Raw genomic sequence first — 21,529 nt, forward strand, 5'->3', positions numbered from 1 at the left:
TTGTTTGAAAATAATAGTCCTGAGAAAACTGTTGGTAGTGAGGACACGTTAAAAACAGGACTAGGATATGTATTGTCGAAGGCTTTCACGGCCGGAATCACTGGGGTGCTGTGTGGTTTCCGGGCTGTATGGCCGTGTTCTAGCAGCATATGCTGCTAGAACACGGCCATACAGCCCGGAAACCACACAGCACCCCAGGACTAGGATAAATCAGACATATGCTTTAGAAGCAGCAGGAAACATATGATGTTCTGGGCACTGAGGATTACAGAGATTTAGGAGTTAGGGTCCTGAAGTACAGACTGACAGGGCTTCTGCATCTTTAAGAGTTTTGTGTACAAGGGATTCTGCTGCTGTAGCTTCTAATGTCACCCAAAGGTCATCTCCATGGTGAAATGTTGGTGGTAGGGGTCAATGTTGGCTAGAACAAATCAGCCAATTCTAGATCTGCAAGTTTTGAGTGAATGGGTTTTGAAGGTGGATCTGAAAAGCTCAAATGATAAGTAGCCAGTGTAGAGTAGTGGTTACTAGTGACCTTGTACTAGTCACTGTTTTAGTCTGATGTCTCATGGGGTTGTCAAGGTAAAAATGGAACAAATACTAAAATACTAACATTTGGAACATACAGAGAAAATAAACGATGGAAATAAACATGATACCATGTCCTCCCCTGCTTTCACTGAAGATTGATACAGGAAGTTTCCTTACCCGGAGGGACAATGCTCCTGTGAATCTGGACAGGAGAATATGTGCTCCTTCAGTGATAGTACTATAAAGATGTACATACTAATTTCATTTCACCACTGCTGCACAGATTCCCAGGTCACACAGGACAAATCTGTATTTCTCTGTTGATTACAAATACCAACCTGCTATAATATCCAGCATTGTCAGGTTGTGTGCCATATAGCAGGCTTAATGAGCATCATTTGCCATGTCAGAATGCACTAATTTGATAGTTGGGCAGCCCCATCCAGAGCTCTGGGGCAGACAGGAATGGTGCCACTGTAGTACTGCCCTGTCATCTCTAGAGAACTTTTCGGTGGTGCAGGAAAGCAAAAAACAAACCCCCTTTCTGCTGCTGAAACACCTTCCATTAAGCTCAGTGGGCTTATACCACCCAGAAGAGTGGCATAAGTCCAAGCCCTGGGTGCCGGTGTCTTGGGAGGCAAAGCTGGGGTGGAAACTGACTAACATCAGCTCCACCCAGGCCATGCCTCTGGAACGCCCTGCTACAGCTCTTTGCGCCATGTCTGGCCATTATGGAGGGTCATTCACTGGTGTAAGTGTCCTGGGGAGGGCAAATCCTCCGGCATAGGGTCCCACTGTCTCCACAACTCCCTTTCCCCCCACCCCAGATTGGGCCGATGGTCTCCCATCTGTTAATTTTAGTGCTCCTCTGCCCACCTAATGTTCCTACCTCCTTTTTTAGTTTCTAAAATTTTTGTGTTCTTAAAAAACTATTTATGATTTTATCCCACCCTCTCGATGTTCCTATTTTTTCTGATGCTCCCATCCCTTCCTATTGACTCTTTCAGATACATATTTACTGTTTTAATATGCCTTATACTTTTTAATGGTTGTAAATTATCTACCGTAGGCCGTCTCTGATCGTAATAAAGATGGATCTGGTGTGAAAACCAAACATTAAAAAACAAGGAAAATTTGTAGTATTTATTTCTTTGAAGTAAATAGATCAACATTTTGACATAGTTCAGCTCAACCAGTCGGTCCTGCTTAAAATTCCATAGTATCACCCAGAGAGGGAACTTGTGTAATAATCATTTCTAATTGTTTTGGGTTCCCATTACACAAATCATTGATTCATATGTCTACAGAGTGGTGTGTACATGCAATAGACAATTAGCAGTCTTACTTAAGAGACTTCTTACTTGCAGTCCTTGCAGAGAATTGTCCTTTGACTAGGATCATGGTGTAAAAACATGGTTTGAAACTTGCAATTCAAATTGCGGGAGGGAGGGGGTGTTGTGTCATTTGTGAAGAGAGGTTAGCTAAGGTTGGTCAAAGGTATTTTTAATTTTATTAAAAAACAGAGTTTCCTTTGAAAACAATTTTATTGATGTTGAATTAAGTGTAGATCAAGAATCAGTATGAGTCTCTATAAACTGTTGATGAAATTGGTTCTGGTGGGTTTTTCGGGCTGTGTGGCCGTGGTCTGGTGGATCTTGTTCCTAATGTTTTGCCTGGATCTGTGGCTGGCATCTTCTGAGGTGTATCACAGAGGGAAGTCTGTTATACACGTTACAAAACATTAGGAACAAGATCCACTAGATCATGGCCACACAGCCTGGAAAACCCACCAGAACCAGTTGAATCCAGCTGTGAAAGCCTTCGACAATACATTGTTTCAAGACCAAAAAAAAAAAAGTCTGAGGAAATTCAGGTGTGGTTGAGATTGCAATTTATAAAACACTCTGGATACAGTGATTTGTTACAAATTAACATATCTGAAAAAAAAAACCCTAAAATTTGATGAGATTACTATGGGGGGTGGATTAAAAGGCCAAAAAAGAAAAGCTTTTTGTTGTTGCTATCGTTATTCTGATAGCTTTCTACGCAATTTCACCATTTCCCAAGATTGGTCCATGATTGAAAATATACATGAAAGGTCAGTATGTGTTGGGTGTGGGAGGCACAACCATATATCTGGCAGGTAAGATACACATTTGTGTGCACAAAAGCAGAAAAATAAGTGCTTTGCCCTGTTCACACAAAATAGCAACTGCATGTATTGGAAGGATTACCGATCAAATGCTGTCCTGTTATTTAGGCCCGGAGCACCAAATTAATAACACCTTTGATATAGAACGGAAATTAGGAGATCCTTCTGTGAAGCATCGGGCCAGTTGTCTTCTGCTGGGCAAGAGCATCTCTGGATCAAGGTTATAATCCTGATATACATTATGCTGAAAGAACTGCTGAATCAATGTACGTTGGGTTCTCTAAAAACTGAAGCACCTTATCATTGTTATTTTGGGGTATGTCTGGATTGCCCTAGGTTTATTCACCTCCAACGTAATGTAAAGTAATGTAAGGTAAATGTGAATAAACTGTATCCAGTAAATAGTTTTTACAAGGTGCTACAAAACACTATCCTGGTTTGTTTCATTCATTCATTCATTCATTCATTCATTCATTCATTCATTCATTCATTCATTCATTCATTCATTCATTCATTCATTCATTCATTGGATCAAGGCATATTTAGGCCACATGGAATATGTAGGCAGGACATATCTTCTTCTTTCTTCTTCAGGACACATTTTTTTCCTTTCCTAGAGGTTGGTTTACAGATCACAAATTTCAGATTGTGTTGGCCACAGTAGCAGTCTCCTATCAAAGTATCCATCATATTAACAGGAGAAGGTAGCGTTGTTTAAACACCAGCAGATAACAAAACAGTACCTCAGTTTGTGAAAGCAACGTGGATAATTGAAATACAGTAAAGCAGCAGGGCATGGTTATAAATAATGCAATTAAAAATAGATGTGAACAGAGGAAGTGTGAAAGGGGGAAAAGGATTGCTGGGGGAAATAACTTTTTCTGCCATCTGAAGCTTGGTGCCAGGTGAACTGTTGCAGGAAGAGAATTCTACAGCTGAGGTACCACCACAGAGAAGACCCTGCCCCTGGTTGCCGTGCAGAAGGTGGGCATGTACAGAACAAGGCTTCCACAACAGATCTTAGTTGAGAATTGCAAATGAGTGTCTTGGATACCTTCATTTTGTGTTTCTGCAGGAAAACCCCTCTCTATACAGCCAGTGGTTGTAGAACACTGAATACAAACAGTGGTTGTAGAACATTGAATAGAAATGACAATTTAACATTCTTGTACTGTTTTACTCTTTTAAAAAAATACTTTCTTTTAAAAGCTTTTAAAAGCTGTATGGTCTGTGTAATCTTTCTTCTATATGTCTTCCATAAAGTGTGTCATTGAGAAAATGCCAATGTGGGTGGGAATTTTGTAGGAAGGGAAAAAACAGACCATTCCATCCAGACAGCATGCAAATGCACTTGCACAGTGTTCTTTTCAAAAGGATCAGAGTAAAGCAAGTTTTGGAAATGGTATACTACTGGAGCAATCGTAGTCTTTGCATGTGTTTTTCTCCATACCTGAGAAATCCCCATAATATGAGGAGCCCTGAAGTTTGTCTGTTGGTGATTTGGTTGTGCTGTTTTTGTCAGTGCACCAGGGACAGAAAATTGACTGTCAGGAATAACAATTGCTGTATTTGTAAAAGCAGTTGGTATATAACTGTTCTTATCCCTCATTTAAATATTGTTGTTGGAGCAAGAGGTCAAGCTCATTAAGCTGTTCTCTGTATTTAGGAGTTAAATAATTGTTACTAGTTTTGCATGTGAATCTAGAAGTCTGAATTTGTGGCAAGTGTCCCAAATCCAGAGCCTGTTCTCCTTTGCTTCTGAATGTAATCATAAGCCCCCTTATACTTAAGGGAATGTGGTTGCTTAGGTGAGAAGTTAGTTCAACGTAATTTGTTGGCACTGATTGATTAGGCTGTTCTTAGACATAGCTGCTCCTCTGACCTCCACATTCTGTTACGTTCTTTTTAAATAGTGACAATTTGAGTAAGCTTACAATATCTGAACTCTTTATTGGGTCTGTATGGTGATACAAGTATGTGAGTTTTTGAATTATGCGGATTTCTCATTCATCCCTTGTTTCTTCTGCAATCTTCTTTTCACATTCTCCACTGCTACATGTGCTCTCAGAATCTAGATTGTAAATTCTGTGTTTCTCTTCCCAATGAAACTGTGCTTATGAATGGGTGGATTAAAACTTTCTGCAAGCAGAAAGAGTTCAGAGAAGCAGCGTTTACTATATTCCTCCATTATCTGACTTCCAACGACTGAGTGTTTGGACTTTCCAGAACAAAGCACTATTTGATCAAGGGGAGATATACCAAGGGAGAATCTTTTAAAGTCCTGCTCTCTTGTTTTTGTGAGAATGGATTCTCCCAGACTGTAGAGCTATATGGCATATTTTTCTTCCCCCAATCCTCAACATTGGCTTTGAGTCTCCACATATTAGCAATCACATCCCTCCTCCACAAAAGGATCAGAGCAGGCTACTGCCCCCCCCCCGAATAAGAGTGAGGGGAAACTATGCCCAGGGTGTGCGCGAACCCTGTGCCCCTGCTGCGGCATTGCCCACCCCGCCATGCCTTGGAATGCCCCCACAACACCCCCTTGATGGCCCAGCCATACTTCCACCACTGCTCCACCCGGGGTGTCACACACCCTGCCCCATGAGCGCAATCTCATCAGTGTAAGGGGCACCTGAACCAGTGGAGAGGGCAAAGACGCTGGCATGGGGGCTGCGATGTTCCCGTGGTGGAGCTGACCTTAGTTGCTTTCCACCACACTTCCAGACTGGGAATGACACCCTCCATAACTACAGGTAAACAATACTGAAAAGTGGTTCTGGTGGGTTTTCCGGGCTGTGTGGCTGTGGTCTGGTGGATTTTGTTCCTAACGTTTCGCCTGCATCTGTGGCTGGCATCTTCAGAGGTGTATCACAGAGAAAAGTCTGTTTCACACTGTGTCTAGTATGGTATATTGTCCATGTCCCAGGGTGGGGAACCAATAATTGTTTGGGTGGAACTTGCTATGCAAAGATGTGGCTGAGTGCATTGTATTGCGGGTGGGATTATCAATCCATTTTTTAAGTACTGGGAGCCAGGCTTTGCTAATTTTTAACGTCTCTTCTTTCTTATTGAAGTTGTCCTGGTGTTTGTGAATTTCAATGCCCTCCCTGTGCAGTCTGACATAGTAAGCTTCTGAATTGTCCAGAATGTCAGTGTTCTCAAATAAAATATTATGTCCAGTTTTGTTTAACACATGTTCTGCAACTGCAGATTTTTCAGGATTGTTAAGCCGACAGTGTCTTTCGTGTTCCTTAATACAGGTCTGAATGCTAATACTGAAAAGTGTGGTGTAAGGTTTTGGGGTGATTGAGATGGCAGGAAAGTTTTCTGGGGTGTAAATTTCTGTGTTTCGCCCATGACAGTGAAGGTGGTAAATGTTATTCCTATGAATCTGCCAGTTTCCTGGATCCAACCCTATTTTGCTTAATTCTATATTAATGGCACTAGTTCTGCCATCCACTGGTTGTGGAAAAAAGAACATCCAGCCTGAAGCAGAGCTCTGTGTAACCTGAAAACTTGTGTACTAGATTTTAAACATTAGTTTGTCTTAATCAAAAATTACTATTTCACTGGCACCTACAATAGATACACTTTTTCTGATAGTAGCAGACTGGAACATTCCAAGATAACAAACTGAGAAAGTGCAATGACAACATGTTTTTCTTAGTTTTCAGCATGGATATTGTAGATTCCTAAGAAGATTGTCGTTAGCATCTTTTCTACTTATTCACTGACTGCTCAACTAATGCCGGTATCAATATTTATACCTGGATCAACACTAATGCCAGGATCAATGTCTGGTACACACCTGCAGATGGGTAATGTTCATGGCTTGACTATAATTACATGTCGTGCTGCCACATTAGGGTACAGCCTGGTATTAGTTGTCAGAATTGAGGCAGATTTTCACATATCTCTCTTCAGCATATTAAATTCAGTGTTGATGCCAGTTGGAGCTTTTATCAGTAGCACTGCAAAATCCATCACAGAAAAGCTGTTTTAGTGTTAGTTGTTGTTTTGCATGTATAAAATAGAGCTGCTTGAGTTTGGTCCCTCTGATCAATAAAGTGTTCAATCTCCCACTGAGAGCCAAATGGGCGAAGGGAAGGCTAACATAGCAAATAAATAACCTTGCTGTTTTAGAATGGGCAGTAGAGCTGGAGGAGTCCCTTAGGCAAAAGCAGTTATTTCACTACTGTTATGAACTAAGATGGATGCAAAACTTAGTTAAGTCACAGAGAAGATTTCTGGTTATATTAACAACAGTTGTGCAAACTTTTGTAAGTGGAATGGATTCCCTTATAGAATTTTTTTTTGGGGGGGGGGAATAAATTATAGCCCCGTTTCACTTTCACAGCACATATGCAAGATGAGTTTTTGCTGTCAATGCATTATGTGACCTTGGATCAGTGAGCATACTTTTCCTCTCCCTCACATTCTACATCAAAAGGAAAACTGCCACCAGCTTATTTTGTAAATAGTCTCAAGAGGCTAATGCAGTCTGTACTTCATCCCTTCTGTCCTCATTTGTGCAGCATGCTGGTTTCTTTCTTTGAAAATGAGCACCTCATTAAAGAAGTACCAGCTTTCCAGCAATTAAGTGCTAACTTTCCCATAGTCTTTTTTGCTCATATTTATATGAACACTTTGTCATGTTCCATCTCCTGGCTGCAGCCCCATTTCATTTCTCATTACTGAAGCCTTTTCTTTTTTTTAAATTTAAGATACTTATTACTTGATGCTTATTTTTTTATTTTCTATCACATTTGTCTGCCTAATGTAGACCTAAAATGGTTTATTCCATTGTTCTCCCTTCTCCATCCTATCTTCAGCTACACATTGGCTGTTAAACTTACTGGGACATTTCCAGATGGGCTACTGCCCTGAAGGTCAGTGGTGAACCCCCCGCTGTGACCCTCATGCAGTTTCAGAATGTGGCCACCAAGCATTTATACCTTCCCCTTCCTGCAACACCTTTGCAGACTCTCCCTGCCTCTCAGCTCCCCAAAGTCCAGACAAATGAGTGAGCAGGTAGCAAAGAAAGTGTGCCAAAACTTATTTGACAGGAGCCCTTTCCACACAACACAAATACAATATTTTCAGGCATGAAATGAAACATTTCCTGGATGGAGTTCCACATGTTTTTTAGCCAAAAATGTTTTATTTCCTGTCTGAAAATGTTTTATTGGCATTGCTGTTCCCGAGTGATTTTTTTTGAAAACATTTTGAAAACATTTTCACTTGTTTGATCTCTTTAAAACATTTCCCATGCCACTCCACCATCCACGGACTTTCTCGTTGGCACCATTTTCTGAGTCATGCCGGTCATCTTGTGCTATATTTCCATCAGGGTTTTAGAATTTCAGGGGGTTGAGTCTATGGCCCTTTCCGCACGGGCCGTATACAGTGCCCTAGGGATGGCATCCCAAGGGAGCTGTTCGCATGGGGGGAGCAGCTGCTTCGCAGCCGCGCCACCCTCGCTCCTCCCCAGCGGCGCGAAGCCGCCATTTCCCCACCTCGCTCCCTGAGCGAGGTTTTTGGAAAACGGCGGCTTCCAGACTGGAAGGCGCCATCCCTCCCCCCCTTTCCCGATTGACTTACCTTTCCTGCGACCGTCTGGCACGTCGCTGAGGCCTGGGGACACGCCCCCCTGCCCTGTGACTCTGGAGCGGTCGCGCAGGGCAGGGGGCATGTCCTCTGGCCTTGGCAATGCGCCGGACAGTCGCAGGGAAGATACGTCGATCAGGCGACGGCGCTCTGCGGCGCTGTCTTCCCTGTCGTTTGCGGGACCGTTCATGCGAACGATCCCAGGGGGGTTGGGTCGGCGTCATGTGCGCCAACCCAACTCCCAGCGTGGCCGTGCGGAAGCGACCAATGTAGCTACATAGACACAACCCCTAGAGGATTGTAGCATGAGGCTTGGAAGCGTTGTAGCTACAAATCTAAGAAGTTGTTTAAAAAATGGAATGACCACAAAATGGTGGCTGGGAAGCGTTCTTAGGGGGTGAGTGTGGACAAATGGGGTTTTTTGAAAACATTTTGAAAATGTTGACAAAACGTTTTTAGGGGCTTGTATGGAAAGGGTCAGTGAGAAGTGCTGCAGATTTCTAGCAACAGGGCAGCTGAGGTCCACCAAAGCACAAAAGGGAAGATGGTAAAACATTGAAGGGTGGGGGGAATCAGGAAGCAGCCTGCTATAGGCTACTGGCAGCAGTAGAGAAGCTAGCTCACAAACAGAGAAATTGGGGACAAACTTCTGCTGGTAACTGGGAGAAGAGAGTTCAACCTCTGGCAGGCAGAAATTTCTGGTTACTGGATTCTACCGGATCTCTAAGAGGGAGTTAATGTGACCTGCCAGGAAGCTCTTGGACACATGAGCAGAAAGATTCTCTCAAAAGGTGACCCGAGAAGAGGAGAGCTTCCAAAACCTAAGGCAGGAGTTTTTGATGAACCAAGACCATCCTGTATTGGATGTTTGTATCTTGTTTCCTTGAAAAGGAAAATATAATTCCCATGATGCCTTGTGGCATTGAATGAGGAAAAGGGCAGCCGGAGATTAAAACAGAAAGCCAGACTAGGACAGCACAAAGCAGGTCAGCTAGAAACAGGAGGTTGTTGTCTGTAAATTTCTGTACTCGGGAAATGATGGGTTATAAGGCAGGTGGAGACCAAAAAAGCTGTCAAAAGTGGCAAGATATTGGTCAGTTCTGATTTGGAAGGAAGCTTAGCACAGCTTCCAGAAAATACTGAGCAGACCTCTGAGTTCACAATTATCTCTTTAACGGGTTATATATTCTCCAAATAACAATAAAGGCGTGAGACAGGGACAAATGACGCTGCCCACAGATGGAGCTTCTAATGCTGCCTTGTAAGAAACAAGGGTAAATATTTTAGATAAAAAATTTCCTTTTGCTCCTTCTTTTGGAATAGTCAAGGAGAGAGAGAGAGAATGCATTTTGCAGTCTGAAGTGGCTGCATTTGGAATACTGAATCATTGAGGTGTTCTGCCACTAAATGTAGTATTCATGTATGATCACTTGCAAGAGCAAGAAGCAGTGTATGATCCAATAGGAATAGAGGCAGTAGCAACTCTTGCCAGATTCAAGGTATCACCTGCTTGCTGAGCCAATTATACAGCAGGGGACAGAACTGAAGATGAGTTCTCCACCTGCCACTGTAAACAACTTTTGGACACATCAGTTCAGAACATTTCCTTGTGTCTGATACACTTCCTGTAGCAAACTAAATGAAAATATGTGTTATGGCATCCCAGGACATGCTCTGTTTGCTCGAGTTGCATTTTCTTTACTAACTGTCACATGTTTCTGTAGGACTGGCATCAAAAAATTGCTATGGTTTAGGCTGTCTGTTTTTAAAGCCCTTCTTGGTAGCAAGAATCAGTAACCCATTTGCAAGGTCAGACAGACTTTGGAGAAAGTCAGGCATAATGCCACCTCATCAGAGGGACATGAGATTAGATAGTGTAGGCTCATTGTGTGTGTGTGTGTGTGTGTGTGTGTGTGTGTGTGTGTGTGTGTGTGTGTGTGTGTGTGTGTGTGTGTGTGTGTGTGTGTCCAGATGCATATGTGTGTGCCTCAGACAGGATGGCCAGCAAGGAGTATTCATATGCTTGTCGCATTCTGATTTCGCAGCCCAGTGTTTTTGAGATTCCTGTCACTAATCCAGTTTTAATGCAGATTAAGGTTTTAAAAACTACCCAGCTTCCTTGCTCATCATCTAAGACCTCTTGGCCTTTTACATCTGACCAGCTGGAAGAATGGGCTAGATCAAAGCACCATGCACCCCTCCCCTTCACAGTTTCTGTAAAAACAGAAGTTCTGCTATCATTTCACATAGAATGGCCGACACTGCTTCGTGGCACTCGGAGTGAATTTCAGATGCTTATCAGATGTCTGCCATGTTCTTAGGGTGCAGTTTTCCCAATAGTGTTTTCTAAGAGCTGGTGCCAAATGTGGAGGTTTCAAGGTTCGCGGGTGAACATGGCCCTGGAGATCAGCTCCATAATTTGCTTGCCTGGTAGCATAAACACAGTCTTTGTTTTCCTGCCAGCCTCTACAATTCAGGATTGGCTCTGACTGTGTTTTTGTCCTTCCTCTGTTATTTTAAACGACCCGTACACAGTGTCTCTGGCACCTTAATCCTTGGGCAGTTGCTCTAGTGTATCTAGCTTCAGCATAATCCCCACAGAACATTAGCACAGCCCCTCTGAACTCCGCAGTTGCTGGCACAGCACGATATCGGATTGGGTTTGGTAGTATTGCCTCCCTTGAGCTTCTTTTTAGCATGCTTAACTGGATGCTTGTTGACCTGATAAGGATTTTATAAATGTCAAATAATGACAGCCTCTCCAGGTCACTGCCTGCTCCTACAACTGATATGCTTGCACTCCCAGCTAGTAGTTTGAGTACAAAACTGTTATCTGCTTTCTAGTACTTCTGGAAATTCAAGAGCAGGAAAATACATACAAATTAAATTTTTAAAATCCCACTTTCCCCCTATCTTTCCTGCATAAATTGACAATAAATAATAGAGTTCATGTGTATATGCGTGTTATAGTTATAGCTAATGCTATTAAAGAGAACAGGACAGCATTTATTCTTCTAAATATTTATATTTTTCTTTTCTCCCAAATGTGGATCCAGAGTAACTTACAATGTATATTTCTCCTCCATTTTTTATTCTCACAATATCCCTGTTGGGCTGAGAGAAATGACTGGCTGAGGTGGCTCAGTGAGTTTCCATGGTAGAGAGGAGATTTTAACATGAGGCTCCCCAATTCTGGTTCCCTACTCTGATATTTGAGTACCCTTTCCTTCCTTGGAATTTCATTTATTTATTTCCATATTTCTCCCTTGGCATGAACCAACTTTCATGGGCTTCCCAAGAGGTTTCCTAGCTAACCAGACTCAGATTTGGCTTTAACAGAGTTGCTGTATGTCTTGCTATCTGTTGGGACCCCAAAGACAATATGACAGTTTAAGAATGTAGCTCCCAGAAAGTCAAGTGGACTGTTTCAAGATATTGCTATCATGACATTTGAGTCTATTTTATGAAGAACCCAATGCTGAAAAAATGTTTTTCTGCATATCTGTACACAGGTACATCGCTAAAAATAAATAAATATTTAAGAATATGTATTTTTTGTTTCAGTGGAATTCTCAATAACCTATTATAATATTATCTAACAAAGCATTGCAATACATAAATTGACCCAAACCCACAATTACCTGAAAAGGTAAATGGTTGCCTAGCAGTAATCAATGCCATATTGAGGTTAGAGTTTTAGTTCAGGATCTGGGAGGGGACTCCAGTGTCAAGGTGTCATACGGTTGTGTAACTGGCTTAGCAAACTCTGATGGTACTCATGGAACTCTAACCCTAACGCTAACTCATTTTATGTGAGAGGTGTCAATCAATCCCACATTGAACAACTACTGAGTATTTTTAAAGAAATTTGATACGTGTTCCCCAGTTTATATTCATCAGACAATACTTTTAGGAGAGGAGCAGGGACACTGTTGGGTCCACTAATCAGAACCTGCCAATGAAGGAAGAGGGTGATGCGTAAAAGATTAATATCTGAATTGCTTGCCCCACCATTACCTCTAATAACTGATTATTCCAGCTTTTTAGTGGTAATGTATTTAATGAAGCTTCTTTCATTGTGTAATACTTCCTATCACATACCCATAATAGCGTAGAGCTTTGGATTGGATCCTGTAAGCTTTTCCACTAACGTTAAGAGCATGGTGTAATGGTTAACGTTTGGGGGCTAGGATCTTGGAGGCCCCCATCTGAATCTCCAGTCTGCCATAGAAGCTCACTACCTGCCCCATCTGGGGAATCCGCCAGTAGGAGCAATGTGGAGCCACACCATCAGATTTGCCCTTTCCAGGACATTTTGCCCCAGAGGTGAATCAGCCAGCAGGTGGCTGCCGCAGCCCTCCCTGATAGTGGGACTCAGCGTGGGTTGCTGCACCATTGTCCCTATACCCCCACTGCCACCATACCAGAGGTGGTCTGGGGGCATGGCCAGGGGAGGAGACAATGTTAGTTGGCTTCCTCCCGGACTTTAGCCTGTTGTTCCATCAGCTGTGGCTTCAGACTTATGCTGCTTGTTAAGCCCAATGAGAGTTTCCCAGCAGCGCGAAAGCTTATTTGCATTTTAAGCCTCCGCACGATGCCGGGAAGTCTCCTTGGAGGTGGCGGGTTGGTGTGGCCCCAGCGTCATAACCAAGTATTCATTCATTCATTCATTCATTCATTCATTTATTGGATGGGGCTGCGGATGACCTTGGGCCAGTCACACCTTCTCATCCTAAACAACCCGACAAGGTTCTTGTTGTGAGGATAAAATGGAGCAGGGGAGAATGATGTTGTTAGCTCTTTTAGGTCCCCCTTGGGGAGAAAGGCAGGATATAAATATCTGAATAAATAAGATGGCGGTGCCATCTAATCTAATATGCACTCCTGCATTTCTCCCATGTGGGCTTTTGTCAGTGCAGACCTCATGACCTCCAGCATAGTCTTTCCAGTGATGAAAAGGAACCCCTCCTTTCCCTTTTGTCTGCAGAAAAGCTGGTAGGATATGCATCTTAACAACAGATTTTAATTGCTAGCCCCTTTGAGAGCCCATCTGACTGAAAAGATAGATCAAAATATCAAATAAGCAAATATGTTTCCTGATCTCAAAAACTAAGGGAGAAGGTGTTCGTTCAAGTACCCCAGAGTCAGGTGTTAGAAGGGTTGAAAAGTTCTAACCTTTCATATTCTATTTCCCAATATTGCATTCTGCTCTGCTGTCACAGTGTAGTGCTACCAAGAAACAGAGTCTCCATCTTTAAAGCTATTAACAGTAACAGTGTTCAAATGTCATATTCTCCCAACACAGCTATTAAGTTAGTTTGAGATCCAATTTACAAAAACAATAGTGCGGTGTAGAGTTTTGCTCATTTTAACATCATATACGAGTCTATTTGACTGTGTTCAAAAAGATTTCATCTTTTTGATTTTTTTTCCTGCAGATGTTGGTATTAGAATTTAGCGTTTTCTGTGTAACAAGTCTAACACTCGTTCTAATACTTCCTTTCCACTCAAGAAGATTGATGATCTGATGGCTAGGATTATCTATTGTTCTTGGGTGAACTGGATTGGATGAATTGCATTCCAATCTCAACTTTTTCCCCAGGAAAGTTTTTTACTATCATTTTCATGATTTGGGATGCAAGTCTCAGCAGTTCGTCTTATCAGCAGATTTTTCTAGTGTAGATAAGCAAACAAACCAGTTTGTTTCCAGCCATAGAGTTCTCATACTGATTTAAGCAGTTCACAATTCCTGGCCATATACTATTAGCTTTCCCACCATTCTCTCTCTCCCTCTCTGGCCTTTTCCACACAGGTCACTTACAAGATTTTCAGGATGATAATGAAACGTTTCTTCTGTAGAGTTCTGAACTAGTTTCTTGCTGTTTGGTTCCAGAAACTTTTCCAAGAAACTTTTTCTCCATTGTTTCTGGAAACACTTTTACCACTGTTTCTTGCTGAAATGTTTCCAAGTTGGTTTGCCTGATATTGCAATCATACTGAAAGATTATTCCTTTCCTGGCAAAATGGCAGGCCATTTCTTACACCCCTGTGTGGTCATCAAGCCTTCCTTTCGGCACTTGCTCCACCATTTGTTTTGGGTCCCCAACCTCACTCATCTCCCCCTCTCCTCTAAAATTGTCCTGTTTTTGTGCATTCCCCCCTCACCTTATTTTTATGGACCATCAAATCAGTGAAGCTATGTAGTATCACTGCAGCATGTGCATGGAAAAAATGAAATAAATTATGGAGGCCAGAAAACAACATTTTAGCGAGGGGAGTGCAGACAAACATCAAGGTAAACGATGGGACTGAAAACACCTTCAAAATGGTGTAAGTGCTGTGTGCGGGAAATACCTCTCTCTTTCTCCGTCCTTCCCTCTGTCCCCCTTTTAACTGTTAGCCAGTATGTATCCCTCTGGCTTTGACCTGGATGGCCCAGACTAGCCTGATCTCATCAGATTTTGAAAATTCAGCAGGGTCAGTCTTGGCTTCTACTTGGATGGGAAAACACTAAGGAATACAAGGGTCGCTATGTAGAGGTAGGCAATGGCCTACCTGTTAGACTGTTGCTTTGAAAACCCTACTGAGTCACCATATGTCAGCTGTGACTTGATGCCAGTTTTCACCGCAAGTCCCTGTTGTTTGTGTTAGCTCAGTGGTAAGCAATCATCTTGGCCCATGTGCTGAAAAACACTGCCGAGTCTACCTGTGAGAAGGTGGAAGAAATACAAGAGTTGTCGTCTAGACACATTTGGAGCAAGCTGGGCCAGTGCTTCAGGGGCTTTTCTTTGACCCTACTGTTGGCTGCGTGAGTCTGGGAGATCTGATAAGCAAAAGCCGTGTTGTTGCCTTCTCCCACACAACCAACCTCATCAGCAGTAACATCACCTTGTGGGCTTTCCTTTGTTTCTGGGGGAGAAAATTGGTTCTGCTAGCTGAGCAAAATTGTGTGGTATATTCATTCAGCTGTTTGGTATCATGTCAGGAAGCAGGAAATATGATTCTGTGCTGCTAGCTGCTGTTTGGAACCCTTGTTGCACATACAGTTTGATTAATTTGCTGGACAAGTTTGTATTTATTTGTGCCTGTCATCATTTAACAAGCAGAACATCGACTGTCTTTTGGGGAGTGCTTTGCAATGAAGTCTGAAACTCTTTGATACGTGGAAAGTTATGCCAGAGGTCTTGAAGGTTTTAATTCCACGGTTTTCTTTTTTCAGCCTCATTGACAATCAGGGTTTGCCATGCAGGAGCAGGGTGAGCTTTGGCCTATCAGTTGAGAACCATCGTTGGTGGATGTTGCTGCGGGGCTGTGAATAAAACAATTATAATTATTTTGGTGCGTGGCGAATGAAACCTGGCATAAGTATTTTTTTTTCTTTCCCTTTTTCTAGCTCAGCAGAATTCACCGAAAATCCATGAAGGCTGGTGGGCTTATAAAGAGGTGGTCCAGGGAAGCTTCGTTCCAGGTAAGTGGGAAATAACAAATGTCAGCATGTCTCATTGAGTTGTACCCTATAAATATAAACGTATGCATTATAACACAAATAAGTCGGGTGAAAATCAATAGCATCCAGTTTCCCACTTTACCACAAAGCATGTAATTGATGAAGACCCCATAACTTTTTGTCTTCGTTTTCTCCTTAAACCATAAGTCAACAGTACTAATTCTTGCTTGCGATGTGAAAGCAGAAGCAGCACAAGGAAGACCTTAGATTCAGTAGTGTCACTTAGAACAAAAAAAGAGAGTAAGGATCTTTAGTTCTTCAGAGAATTTGCAAGAAGTCCTAAATAGAGTTCTACCCTTTTAAGCCCATTTAAGTCAGTGGGCATATAATATGTTTCCTGAACTCAGACTTTCCTGCTAGGGAGAATACATTAAGTAAGGGTTCTGTTTTCCAAAATAATAGGAACATCTCAGTGGCAATTCTGCTAATAGAAGGTTTTGAATGAGATCCCTATGCATACCTGCAGCAAAACGCTATAATGACTGCAACCCCTCTATAGGATTTTGCTGCCTATGGAACCACATATGGCTCTTTAAGAAAGGAAATGAAACAAAGGATATTAAGGAATATTAGAGTGATGCATGTGATGCTAGGATAACCAGTATGTAAAAGGAATGGTAGGTAGAGGTTTCAGTGGGACTAAAGACCTTCTTAGAGGTGTTTTGCAGAAAGGGAAATTATAGAAATTAACAGTTGCCGGTAATCTGAGTGTGAATGATGCACAGATTTGTGCCAATGCACTAAAACAGTTGTACAGGGTCTCTGATATATAATTATTGCCTATTGAAATAACTTGCTCAAGCAACTTATATTGTACTGGGTTTTATTTGCTATATTTGTATGTTGTAAATTGCCCAGAGCTCTTTGGGGTGGGCAGAATAAAAAGTCTAACAAATAAATAAATAAAAATAAATAAACTTCCAAATAACAAACCATGTTTGAGCTGCAAAAAGTTTATGAACTATACTTTTACATTACTTATCAGTAATGTTAAGTTGTATGGTTCTATTATTCAAGTATGCTTTCCTACACCAGCTCTTTGCTGGTCTCTTGCTCTGAATTTTGATATCGTTTGCTTCTTAATATAAAATATTGCTGACATTTAATTATAGAGATTACCAGAAAGTGCCGGGTGGTGTGTATGGGACAGATGTTAATGTTGTATCAGAGAGCTATGAATTGTCCAGCATTCTTTGGTATGTGCCCAGTGTGGACCCCCTGTTTAAACATGTAAATCCCCACACTTTCTGGTGTTAATCTCTTCTAGCACTATTGCGAACAAGTCATGTGCACTTGCTCCATGAGTTGTGAGCCACCTGTTGGATCAGAGGATTTGTTAGGTTGTGTGCATAGTTGCTGCGGATGATTTTTTACATTAAACGAAAAAGACTCCTGTTTTGATCACAGTGACTTGAAGCCTATTTAAAATAATGATTTATTTTGCTGGAGCAATCCTTGAATACATATGATTTCTTTGCTGTCCATGGGCTGATAATAGAGTGTTGTGGAATTGCTGATAAGATTAAAGATTATTTCCCCCCCCCCCCAGGGTAAGTGATCATGTAAACAATAGATTAGTTATATCTAGTGTATGAGAAACTAAGTGGTCCAAGTGAGAGGCTTTCTGAATATCTTGTTTTTTGCTGTTCCTGTATCTGGAGATGTGAGAGACCAAACCTGGGACCACTGAACCTCTTCACTCTCCTGTGTAGGAAGTATCTAGTGTAATGATCAGTGATTCCTCAATAGATCCAAAAGGCATGGTCATCGCTTCCTAGTATTGGTCTTCTGAACACATCTTAGAAATGCTTGAATTAAAATAAGTGGCCACACTGTCCCATTTCTACAAGTGTGTGCATAGCTGCCATTCTGCCTCATCAACTGCATGCCTGAAATGCCCAACAAACCTAAAACTATTCCCTAAACATCTAGGAGACGTAGAACCGAAAGTAGAACACGCTAAAGCAATTCTGCATTCATGCTCCAAGTCCTGGAGAGATTTGTCTTTGGCAAGCACTTCATAAAATGCAGCCATATGTTTTGTTCTGGATAGTTTTGTTATTCCTCCAAAAGATGACAGGCCATTTCTGCCTTTTAGTTTTGTTGACCCTTTTGCTAAAACATTACATGGATTTAGCATAAAACGAACAAGACACAGGAGATGGCAGGAACATATCCAAAAAAAGCTGGTTTCCTTGCCTAATGTTCCTTTTGCTTAAAGAATTTTTTAAAATGTGCACAGCTGGAGAAAAAGCATGTTTCCTGCTAGGTCATTCACCATCAGTTAATATACTACATTTAGAGATTGGCACTTGATTCAGTAAAAATAAAGCTTTTAAAGAATGCCTTCTATGCATTCTTCTTTAATGTTTCTCTTAAAATTAGACTTCTATTTTCATTGTTCTGCTCTTAATTTCTGAGTTAAGAAAGAGATCAATACAATACAATCATGATAGATACCCTGAACCATCTATCTGTCCAGGGCAGTTTATTTGTATCAATGTGAGATACGAAAGTAACTCAATCCTGGAAAATAACCAGAGCCACAGTCATTCATTGAGAAATGTTATCAGGCTACAGTAATCCTTGCTCTGATTTAGATGACTGAGATTGGCCCTTTGTGGGTCTGCCTTGAAGGCCCAGAACCTTCAGCTGGTCCAGAATGCAGCAGACAGTTTATTTGTGGAGGCCGGATATGAGGATTGTATCACCCTGATGCTGAAAGTTGCTCCTTTGTTTCTGGGCACAATTCAAAGTGATGGTTCAGACTTTTAAAGAGCTAAATGGCTGGAGCCTGGTGTACTTGAAGGACTGTCTCCTCCCATATTGTCCACCACACCAGTTAAGATCTGTCTTACAAGTCCTGCTGTCTGTACACGTGCCTTCAGATGTGAAGTTTCTCAGTAGTGGCACCTCGCCAATGGAATAACCTTACTCATGAGATTTACTGGGTACATATACATTACTATTTTTTACTATGTTAAGCACCAGCCCAAAATGTTATTCGTAAGGAGATCATCATTTATACCGCGGATTGGGCGGTATAAAAATCTAAATAATAAATAAAAATAAATAAATCATTTGACAGTGTGCTTTTTAACCTGAAAACTATCAATTTTAAGTTGTTCCGTGCTTTATTCAAGTTCAGTGGTACCTTAGAGACCAACAAGATTTTCAGGTTATAAGAAGAGTTCCGATTTATACCCTGCTTTCCTCAATCATGGGGAGTCTCAAAGTTGCTTTCAAACTCCTTCCCTTCCTTTCCCCACAACAGACATCTTGTGACGTAAGTGGTGCTGAGAGAGTTCTGAGAGAACTGTGACTGGTCCACAGTCACCCAGCAGGCTTCATGTGTAGGATTGGAGAGACAAATCCAGTTGAGTCCAGATATGCTTTCTGGTGAATAACCACAGGACACGTTCTTGGAATAAAATTTATTATATTTTCATCATTTATTTATTATTTATTTATTTATTATGTGATTTATAAACCGCCTCACCCCCAAAGGGCTCGAGGCGGCTCACAGGATAGCTGCACATACAACGACAATCAGCAAAACATATCAACACAAGAGTGCAGCTCAATTCATCAACACTTAAAACTTAAAACTATAAAACCCAGTATAGTTTCGATTACATATTGGTTAAAATATCAAAATATCAAAATATCAGAATATCAAATATCAGAGCGCCCGATCCACAGGCCAACAAAGGGAGGGGTAGGTCGGCCCAAGATGGAAACCAGGGCCCGACTAGATGGTAAACGGCAGCTTCAGTGGGGGGTGATAAAACCGCGGCCAGCCCCCCCAAAGGCCCGGTGGAATAGCTCAGTCTTACAGGCCCTGCGGAACTCACCAAGGTCCCGCAGGGCCCAGACAGCTGGAGGTAGAGCATTCCACCAGGCAGGGGCCAGGGCCGTAAAGGCCCTGGCCCGGGTCGAGGCCAGCCACACCATCGCAGGGCCAGGGATCTCCAGTAGCTCTGTCGCCGCCGAACGCAGCAGCCTATTTGGGACATAGGGGGTGATGCGGTCCCGTAGGTATGAGGGCCCCATGCCGCGTAAGGTCTTAAAGGTCATCACCAACACCTTGAAGACGATCCGGAACTCCACTGGAAGCCAGTGCAGGCAGCGCAGTACAGGGGTGATGTGATCTGAATAACCACCACCTGTCAGAAGCCGGGCTGCCGCATTCTGGACCAGCTTCAACTTCCGGATCAGTCGCAAGGGAAGGCCCGCGTAGAGAGAGTTACAGTAATCCAACCCCGAGGTGACCGCAGCATGGAGCACAGTGGCCAAGTCGGACTGGGAGAGATAGGGGAGCCAGCCGCCCCTGGCGGAGGTGAAAGAACGCATAACCGGGTGACATGGGCCACCTGGCCTCCATCGATAGTGAAAGAGTCCAGGCGGACCCCCAGGCTGCAGGCCGAAGATACCGGGGCCAACTCAACCCCCTCCAAGACAGGCGGCCGGAATTCCCCTGGTCTCTCCCCCCGGCCCAGCCAAAGGACCTCCGTCTTCGTTGGATTAAGTTTTAACCTGCTCTGCCTCAACCAACCAGCTACCGACTCCAAACAGTGCTGAAGAGCTACAGGGGCAGAGGCCGCCCCCCCCTCCATCAACAGAATGAGCTGGGTGTCATCCGCATATTGGTGACAACCCAGCCCAAAACTCCGCACCAGCTGAGCGAGGGGTCGCATGTAGATGTTAAATAAGAGCGGGGAAAGCAAGGCCCCCTGGGGGACCCCACAACTAAGTGGGGCCCTATGGGAGGCCTCCTCCCCGCACCATACCTGCTGACCCCGACCCTGGAGAAACGAGGCAATCCACTGAAGGACAGTGCCCCGTACTCCAGAGGTGGCCAGGCGGTGGATCAAAAGGTCGTGATCGACCATATCAAACGCTGCTGTAAGATCTAATAAAATCAGCAGCGCCGATCCGCCTCGGTCTAGCTGCATGCGGAGTGTATCTGTGACGGCGACGAGGACGGTCTCCGTCCCATGTCCAGCACGGAAACCGGACTGGAAGGGATCAAGCGCCGATGTGTCCTCCAGGAAACCCTGAAGCTGCTCCAACACCACTCTCTCAATTACCTTCCCCAGAAACGAAAGATTCGAGACGGCAGAAGCTGGGCACGCAAGAGGAGCACATCTGATCATCGGCTGGCTAGCGCCCCTGGCTGATCCGGGGACCACCCCAATCCATCTTGGGAAGGACAAAAAGGTCAGGGCCACCGGGGTCCCTGCCCTTTGTGGGCCCCTAACTGCTGGGGTGTCAGGCTCAAATTCGCAGAGGCCTCCGCAGCATGCCCATGAGCCCGCCCCACCCCAAGCCTCTTAAGGAGGAGGTCCTTGGCGTGAGGAGGTCCAGGCGTGAGCCCAGCCTCCCCACAAGGATGTGCTCCTCTGCCCAAACCACCAGGGCTGCGACAAACAGAGCAGCCAAACCCAACCCTAAAATAGGGAGGGTGAGTGGGTCAACTTTGCTTCAGGCGTCGAAGAGGCTGGAGCAACCACATGCTGCCTAATATATAGGGAGCGTGCTCCACCCTTCCAGCTTGTGCGTATCATGCGATCAGGGCCAGGACTGGCTCAGCTGCCCGGCCAGCCCAGGGCACGCATTCTCACCCACTGGAGCTCACCACGTGCCCTACCCCCTGTCGCAATTATGGCCTAGATCAGGGGTAGGGAACCTGTGGCTCTCCAGATGTTCAGGAACTACAATTCCCATCA

General features: G+C 43.3%; 1 protein-coding gene across 2 annotated transcripts in view; it reads left to right on the forward strand.

Moving 5' to 3' along the window:
• CA10 (carbonic anhydrase 10) overlaps positions 1–21,529 on the forward strand; it is a 437,829-nt gene that overhangs the window by 58,139 nt on the left and 358,161 nt on the right. For both annotated transcript variants that reach the window (XM_048488424.1, XM_048488425.1), the window contains one exon: positions 15,687–15,761. In XM_048488424.1, coding sequence (XP_048344381.1) covers positions 15,687–15,761 — 75 coding nt within the window. The remainder of the gene's footprint in view (positions 1–15,686; positions 15,762–21,529) is intronic.

This window comes from Sphaerodactylus townsendi, linkage group LG03, assembly GCF_021028975.2.
Source record: "Sphaerodactylus townsendi isolate TG3544 linkage group LG03, MPM_Stown_v2.3, whole genome shotgun sequence".
Classification (NCBI taxonomy): Eukaryota; Metazoa; Chordata; class Lepidosauria; order Squamata; family Sphaerodactylidae; genus Sphaerodactylus; species Sphaerodactylus townsendi.